The sequence below is a fragment of the Sander lucioperca genome, chromosome 13, assembly GCF_008315115.2.
Source record: "Sander lucioperca isolate FBNREF2018 chromosome 13, SLUC_FBN_1.2, whole genome shotgun sequence".
Taxonomy (NCBI): Eukaryota; Metazoa; Chordata; class Actinopteri; order Perciformes; family Percidae; genus Sander; species Sander lucioperca.
Window position 1 is genome coordinate 25,509,451 of NC_050185.1, and position 8,661 is coordinate 25,518,111.

General features: G+C 43.3%; 2 protein-coding genes across 2 annotated transcripts in view; both read right to left on the reverse strand.

The window, feature by feature from the left end:
• LOC118492965 (protein Red-like) overlaps window positions 1-3,348 on the reverse strand; it is a 12,124-nt gene extending 8,776 nt beyond the window's left edge. Inside the window, exons 1-4 of the mRNA XM_035990816.1 lie at window positions 3,075-3,348; window positions 1,528-1,594; window positions 1,329-1,421; window positions 763-822 (exon numbers count right to left, since the gene is read on the reverse strand). Of these exons, the coding sequence (XP_035846709.1) occupies window positions 763-822; window positions 1,329-1,421; window positions 1,528-1,594; window positions 3,075-3,084 (230 nt within the window). The 5' untranslated portion in view covers window positions 3,085-3,348. The remainder of the gene's footprint in view (window positions 1-762; window positions 823-1,328; window positions 1,422-1,527; window positions 1,595-3,074) is intronic.
• Window positions 3,349-4,658: 1,310 nt separating this feature from the next.
• Window positions 4,659-7,439, reverse strand: LOC118492974 (NADH dehydrogenase [ubiquinone] 1 alpha subcomplex subunit 2-like). The gene is made up of 3 exons (XM_035990866.1): window positions 7,236-7,439; window positions 6,029-6,135; window positions 4,659-4,843 (listed from the first exon to the last, which is right to left on the reverse strand). Exons 1-3 carry the CDS (start codon window positions 7,340-7,342, stop codon window positions 4,752-4,754), a joined length of 306 nt encoding a protein of 101 aa, XP_035846759.1. The 5' UTR covers window positions 7,343-7,439; the 3' UTR covers window positions 4,659-4,751.
• Window positions 7,440-8,661: the final 1,222 nt, after the last annotated feature.

The window sequence follows — 8,661 nt, forward strand, 5'->3', positions numbered from 1 at the left end:
TGGTTGTTGGAATCACTACACGCGGTTCACAACACATGGTTAGTTAGCGTAGTTACACCTGGTTAGTTAGCGTAGTTACACCTGGTTAGTTAGCGTAGTTACACACGGTTAGTTAGCGTAGTTACACACGGTTAGTTAGCGTAGTTACACCTGGTTAGTTAGCGTAGTTACACCCGGTTAGTTAGCGTAGTTACACCCAGTGGAATGACGTGTCCTGTCTTTATTTCATACTATCTGCTGGAGTGAGTGAAGCTGTGGGCTGAGCTCTGTTATCTCAGCGCTGTTTAGAGAAGAGTAGTCAGGAGAAGTGGAAGAGAGCGAGTCACGGAGGAGAATGGGAGCCATGCCAGGAACACTGTTACAGCACTTTTTTGAAAATAGTTTAATTAGCTTAAAATTGCACATTGCAACTGTTATTTTGAAAAGCTGGATATCCCCCCCCCCGGTAAGATGGCAAACCTACCACCTTAACTAACACATTTTCTGCGGGAAACCCTGTAAACTACAGGTGAGAAACCTCTCCCCCGGTCCGGTTTTTTGGATGTTGGGACTTTGGGACCAAATCCAGGAAGCTGTGGCAGACTCCCCTTGTGTTGTAGGACCGGGGAAGCTCCTTTAAAGTTAGAGTGCGTAGTTCTGTCTCCTCCTGGAGGAACCTGTGGGATCAGGTCTAGATCCTCCAGGAGGAACCAGACCTGTGGGATCAGGTCTAGATCCTCCAGGAGGACCCTGTGGGATCAGGTCTCTGACAGATTCTCTCACCTCTTCTTCTTCCTTCGCCTCGCTGCAGGATCCTCATCCTCGTTGTAGTCCTTCGGCATTCTGGGAAAAAACATCTAGTTACTACCTTCTTTAGTTACATCATCAGACTAGTTACTACCTTCTTTAGTTACATCATCAGACTAGTTACTACCTTCTTTAGTTACATCATCAGACTAGTTACTACCTTCTTTAGTTACATCATCAGACTAGTTACTACCTTCTTTAGTTACATCAGACTGTAATCAGACTGTACATCATGTGTTTACTTCTAGTTACTACCTATGTATGTGTGTGTGTGTGTCTGTGTCTGTGTGTCTGTGCGTGTAAGTGTGTGTGTGTGTGTGTGTAAGTGTACGTCTGTGTGTGTGTGTGTGTGTGTGTGTGTTGTACATCTTATTTGACTGTATTTAAGGCCCTTACATACTGTAGCCAATGAATGCATTAAGTGAAGGTCTTGTTAGTATAACAGTATAAACATATAACTGAGACAGTCAGCTGTTCATTCAGCTGTTAAACTGTGAGAATGAAATCAATAACTCAGATATTATTGGTCAGTGTTAACTCACTCATGGTGTCTGGACTTGGAGGGCGGGGCCGAGGACGGCGTCGCCCTCGGCGTCATCAGCAGCTTCCTGAAGTCATCATTGGTCAGTTTGGACCTGGAGAGAAACACACGTTTAACACACACACGCACACATTTAACACACACACACACACACACACACACACACACACACACACACAGTGTAGGGTAATTCTACTCACTGAGCAGCTGATCTGTGATCGTCCACCTCATGGCCTTCAGGAGCCAGAGGGTTGGAGTAACTCTCAGCTGTAAACAGAGAACACACACACACACACACACACACACACACACACACACACACACACACACACACACACACACACACACACACACGCACACACAGAGACACACACACACACGCACACACACACAGAGACACACACACACACACACACACAGAGACACACACACACACACACACACAGAGACACACACACACACGCACACACAGAGACACACACACACACACGCACACACACACACACACACAGAGACACACACACACACACACACACACACACACACACACACACACACACACACACACACACACACACACAAACAAACACACACACACACACACACTAGATTAAAAAACTATTCCAGTGCAGAAGAGGAAAGAAGCATGATGACTAGGGTTGGGCATCATTTGGATTTTAACAATTCTGATTCCAATTGCAGTTCTTCCTTTTGATTGCGGTTCTTATCGATTCTCGATTCCGATTCTTTGAGCGGTGGAGTTGTAACAGGTGACATGCTTATTTCACAAACAAGAGGAAAGTTTTATTTTGATCCAATGGTGGGTTGCAGTTTTACCGGGCTTTTTCAAAGCCAGACTAGAGCGCCGCTTACTGTGCTCCAAAGCTGCAACACAACAAGCGCCTGGCTGCTACGGAAACCAAAACTTGCTTGGTTACATTTCAAACCAAATCCTCGAAATGATTTCAAACGATTCCAATAAAGAAACGATTCCACTGGAATCGTAATTTCTGGAACGATTCCAAGTAGGAATCGGTTCTCGATGTCCAACCCTAAAGAAGACTTATTTAGTCTCCCCTAACACGACATAAAAACAACTTCAACATTATAATTACTCAATAATACAACAAACAAACAAACAGGTAAACATGAAACACACACAAAATAAATACATTTAAAAACATAAAGCCAGAAAAAAGACAAGCAAACCCTAACCATAGAGAGAGACCTTACATCCAACATTAGTACCCCAACAGGTTTAGGGTGTGTTAGTGACCCGTCCCACAGCATCAGCTGAGTCGATGGAGATATCTATATCTATATCTATATATATATCTATATCTATATATATAGATATATATATATAGATATATATAAATAAATAAATAAATAAGTGAATCCACTCTGTGAGACACCACCGATGTAAACCCTATACAGATGTCTGTGTCTCCGCCGACGAGCAAGGCAGCTTAAATTAGCAGAAATATGAACGGAGTTTGGTGTGACGATGCTATCAGCAGAGCTAACGTTAAGCTAACCGAGCCTGGTGAAGACAGTGACCCAGCGTCCATACCGTTTAATACAACAGACAGTTATGTATTAATAACCGTGTTTAGCTCACGTGATATCTGACTATCTGTGTATGAAATGGAACTGTATCTTTCTAGGTCAGATGTAGCATGGTGCTAACGCAGGCTAACGGGTTAGCGTGCTAACAGATCTCTGTAACGTTATCCAACAGACTCACTCTCAGGCATCTCGGCGGAGCTTCGGTGCTTCTTCTTCGGTCTGAAGAGGAGCCGTTACCCGTCACACCACCACAACAACAACAACAACAACAACTAAGCCTCAGAGGTTGTTTGTTTGTCTGTTTGTCTGCTATGCTAGTCTGTTAGCTTCTTCCTTCTGCGTGTTGTTATTATTCCCCACCGGAACTTCCCTTCTTCTTCTTCTTTTAATTTCCGGAGGTCTAGATGCCTTTACGGCACATTTCTGCCTCCCACAGGGCAAACATATATCTCACACACACACACACACACACACACACACACACACACACACACACACACACACACACACACACACACACACACACACACACACACACACACACACCCTGCAGGCCGGCCGCGGTACTGCTTCTCCTGAAGGATCTCCAGGTACAGCTGGTGTTTGATTCAGGATATCAAACATTTACAACCCCGACAGAAGAACATTACTATATTATACATGTAATATTTTATATACTACATGATGTACATATTATATATTTCAATGTATGCAAAAACTAAAGATATACAGTAAATCTGATTAATTTATAAATCATCACCAAACTACACCAGACTCCATGTAAATAATCAGGACTTTTAGCGTGTATAGAGCCAGCGTATTTCCACCAGACTCCATGTAAATAATCAGGACTTTTAGCATGTATAGAGCCAGCATATCTCCACCAGACTCCATGTAAATAATCAGGACTTTTAGCATGTATAGAGCCAGCATATCTCCACCAGACTCCATGTAAATAATCAGGACTTTTAGCATGTATAGAGCCAGCATATTTCCACCAGACTCCATGTAAATAATCAGGACTTTTAGCGTGTATAGAGCCAGCATATTTCCACCAGACTCCATGTAAATAATCAGGACTTTTAGCGTGTATAGAGCCAGCATATTTCTGCCAGACTCCATGTAAATAATCGGTACTTTTAGCGTCTATAGAGCCAGCATATTTCCACATGTAAATGGTTGAATTAAGGGTTTATTTCAACCAAACCAGAGTGGTGATTGTTGGAACAGTGGAAAGATGAACCAAGACGGCTTTTGGTAGTTTGATTTAGTTTCTGTCCACTTTGAATGAAGTGTGTTTTACGATGATAAAAGTACTGATTATTTACATGGAGTCTGGTGGGTTTGGTGATGGTGATTTCGGGGCTGTTTCATGTTAAACTAAAAGGATCTTACTCTTTAACTAAAAGGTTTATCTCTGTAGGGATCCATCCCATAATGTAGTCAGACACTTAGAATAATAATCTGAGTCTGTCAGCAGCAACAACAGAACTTTTAGTGACTCTAACTGCTGCTGAACATTAGTCCTGTAGGGTTACATTACAGCTTGGTTCTGGTTTAATACTGGACCAGTTTCACAGATTGTTGTTCCATCAGACACTCAGACACACACACACACACACTCAGACATGGAGAGATAGGTTACAGCTCGTATCACAGTGTGTGTGTGTGTGTGTGTGTGTGTGTGTGTGTGTGTGTGTGTGTGTGTGTGTGTGGTCCAGGTAGTTCTGTAATAACTAACAATATAGAGCAGGAAACAGAGTGACATATTAACATTTAAGGTTTATTATCAACACATTTACAATCTGAATGAAGCCGGTTTGGACTGAGCCACTTCCAGCAGAGACGGGGGGGGTTAAGGTTTGGACTGAGCCAGAGTCTGCAGAGCGCCGGCCACCTGATCAGCTGACATGTTCTCCACGGAGACGCTGCTCTCTTTCCCGAAATCTGAACACAAAGATCAGGATATTAATGCACACATTTACTGAGCAGGATTCATGGAACATCAGACATATTACTGCGGTCAAGCCAGCCGACACTCGGATCTCCGTGGTCAAATCAGCCGACACTAAACTTGTAATGCGCTCTTATTCCGGCACGCGTGGTAAATGCATTCAAACGGCCCAGATCGAGTAGCGAAGTTGGCGAGATGATACACATTGGACTACTTCCGGTTTTCGAAATAAGATGTTAATACAAAGTACATATAAAAACTAGTAATGGATTATATTCACCAGAAGTAAAATACATGTAACCTGTGTCTGTCCATTATACAAAACAAATGAGTGAATTGTGAAAGGAATGTATAGTTTGAGTTTACAAGAATACAACAATAATTCCAGACTGATTTATTTCAGGGGACACCTCTGACTACACCCATATTTAAAATCAGGCAATTAAACGGTATCAATTTGGGGATTTTTGGAAGCAAAGTCCCATACTTCTGCTGTAAAATGACTCAAAATATGAAACTGGAGGTGCTATAAAAAGACTTTGGTCCATAGTTCCAGGTAATGACTGACATATTTGAGTACAAGGCATCACTTAATACTGTCATACTGAAAATCAAACAATTTTACAGCAGAAGTATGGGACTTTGCTTCCAGAAATCCCCAAATTGATACCGTTTAATTGCCTGATTTTAAATATGGGTGTAGTCAGAGGTGTCCCCTGAAATAATTCAGTCTGGAATTATTGTTGTATTCTTGTAAACTCAAACTATACATTCCTTTCACAATTCACTCATTTGTTTTGTATAATGGACAGACACAGGTTACATGTATTTTACTTCTGGTGAATATAATCCATTACTAGTTTTTATATGTACTTTGTATTAACATCTTATTTCGAAAACCGGAAGTAGTCCAATGTGTATCATCTCGCCAACTTCGGCCGTTTGAATGCATTTACCACGCGTGCCGGAATAAGAGCGCATTACAAGTTTAGTGTCGGCTGAGTTGACCACGGAGATCCGAGTGTCGGCTGGCTTGACCGCAGTGCAATATTTTATGTTGTTAGAAGTGCTATATGTTTTGGGCTCATTATGAAACTGGTGGGTTGGGTGATAGAGCAGCCTTGTTAGCTCGTCTGTTAGCCTTGTCTGTAGCGAAGCTAACGGAGAGGAAGACTGACCGTATCGAGCCCAGACCCGGGCCTGGACTCCAGAACACTCTCGGATCAGGATCGGGAAGTCTGGGTTGGCCTTCTTCAGAGTCACATAGTGCTGCTCCACAAAGTCTCTGCAGAACACACACACACACACACACACACACACACACACACACACACACACACACACACACACACACACACACACAGAGAGAGAGAGGACAGATGACATCACACGTCTGCTCACTGAAAACATGACTCCTGATTTCTAATTAAGTATTTGAAAACTATATAAATAAATATAACCCACCAGAACCCATGTAACCCATGTAAACCCACCAGACTCCATGTAAATAATCAGGACTTTTATCATCGTAAAACACACTTCATTCAAAGTGGACAGAAACTAAATAAAACTACCAAAAGCCGTCTTGGTTCATCTTTCCACTGTTCCAACAATCACCACTCTGTTTTGGTTGAAATAAACCCTTAATTCACCCATTTACATGTGGAGATATGCTGGCTCTATACACGCTAAAAGTCCTGATTATTTACATGGAGTCTGGTGGAAATATGCTGGCTCTATACACGCTAAAAGTCCTGATTATTTACATGGAGTCTGGTGGAAATATGCTGGCTCTATACACGCTAAAAGTCCTGATTATTTACATGGAGTCTGGTGGAAATATGCTGGCTCTATACACGCTAAAAGTCCTGATTATTTACATGGAGTCTGGTGGAAATATGCTGGCTCTATACACGCTAAAAGAAGTGATTATTTACATGGAGTCTGGTGGAAATATGCTGGCTCTATACACGCTAAAAGTCCTGAATATTTACATGGAGTCTGGTGGAAATATGCTGGCTCTATACACGCTAAAAGTCCTGAATATTTACATGGAGTCTGGTGGAAATATGCTGGCTCTATACACGCTAAAAGTCCTGATTATTTACATGGAGTCTGGTGGATTTGGTGATGGTGATTTCGAGGCTGTTTCATGTTACTTAGACACATAAAACACGGAACATAGAGTCCAGGTTACCCTTTAAACAGATGTCATGCTAACTGTTAGCCGCTAGCTGCTCTCAGGTCATTCTAATGTTAGCCGCTAGCTGTTAGCTCTGTTTTGACCTGCCCAGTGCTAACGGCTAACAGCTAACAGGCAGCAGAACTCAGCACACATAGTACCCGGATCTTCCCGCCTTTAACAGCCCGGGTCGGAGCTCTTACCTGGCCCCCTTGCTGGCGGCGGAGGTCTGGCAGAGGTGCACGCGGATCTCTCGGAGGTTTTTACCCAAAGTGGAGCCGAGACTCCTCACTGCTGCGGCGGCCGCCATGTTTTAGCTTCCTGCTGTGTGACAAGGACGCGCGGAGGGTTTTTCCGCCCGGACTCTCTCCTGCCAGGCGCTTCTGAAGGGCTAAACGTCCCTGAGTTTGTCCTCACAGGCATCAGCCTCCGTCTACCAAGCCCCCAGGAAGAGCGCCGAGTCTAAAAGCCACCATGGGCTTAGCGGATAACGGTGGTACTGCACCCCATGGCCCAGAAAGACTTTTCACATAGACTTTGCATGGTGAAAGAAACGTCTATATTTCAGCGGATAATTTGTTTCTGGGTATATCAACTTACCAGCCCGAACACTGAAAGGGTCCTTGTTTAAAACGTTACGTTTTTAACATTTTTAACATTCACTAGAAGCGAATCCAGAATTATTAAATTTGGCATGATGAACGCGCATAGTGGACGCGAGCAGAGCCGCGGGACTGCGCCCGCCCGCTCACATGACTGTTCTCCCGAGCTCATGTAGCTAGCTGTAATAATGGATATAGCTAATGGTTGTAATTCACCATGTGTTCTATACGTCCATGATATTATCTTATGAAGTCATGATACATCCCAGGGATGTATGTAGCTGCTGTAAAGCCTGTTAGCTACGTGGATGTAACGTCATTAGCGTTTCCCAAACTGGCGGGCTATCGGCTAGCTAGCTAGTTGCTAACATCAGGGGTAGCTAGCATGGCTGTATTAAGATCTATACATAGCTAGTTATATGCCTACATAACGTTACTACAGACATAGTGATTACATGGCCTTGGTTCTCTCTTATGATCCATCCGAGGGCTGTATGCTGTAAAGCTTGTAACGTGGATGAGAGCTGAAGCCATGGATGAGCTCTGTTCACCAAACTGCAGGCTAACAGCTAGCTAGCGCTAGTTAGTAGGTAGCTAGCCAGTAGCACAACATAATTATTAAATCTCCTTGGTTGTCTAGCTAAATACATCTATCGTTTATTTAGCTAAGCATGTAAACGATCGGGAACAACGAAAACACAGTGTTTAACGTTAGTGAATATTTTAGACAATGAAAACGGCGAGTTCATGAGTTCGCCACTAGAGACACGACAGAGAAGCTCATGAACGCACATGTTGCTACCGGTTGCTACGACAACACAAACAAATTGTTGCTAGTGCGCATGCCCATCGTGAGCCAACCAGCGTTATGGGCCAACAATGCGGAAGAGCCGAGCTCCATGTTTGCTTTATGCGCTTTTGAGCACTCTCATTGGAACGTACGGGGCTTCCTGCTGAACACTGGATCCAGTTCTCTTCATACATCCATGGCGTCTACCAGATTGGGAAGGATTCAGAAGGGACATTA

Bases quoted from the DNA above. Each gene is read 5' to 3' on its own strand.
- LOC118492974 (XM_035990866.1), bottom strand. From the start codon at position 7,342: ATGGCGGCCGCCGCAGCAGTGAGGAGTCTCGGCTCCACTTTGGGTAAA. The intron at 6,136-7,235 runs GTAAGAGCTCCG...TGTGTTCTGCAG, and splicing joins GCCGCCAGCAAGGGGGCCAG to AGACTTTGTGGAGCAGCACT. The intron at 4,844-6,028 runs GTCAGTCTTCCT...CTTTGTGTTCAG, and splicing joins CCGGGTCTGGGCTCGATACG to ATTTCGGGAAAGAGAGCAGC.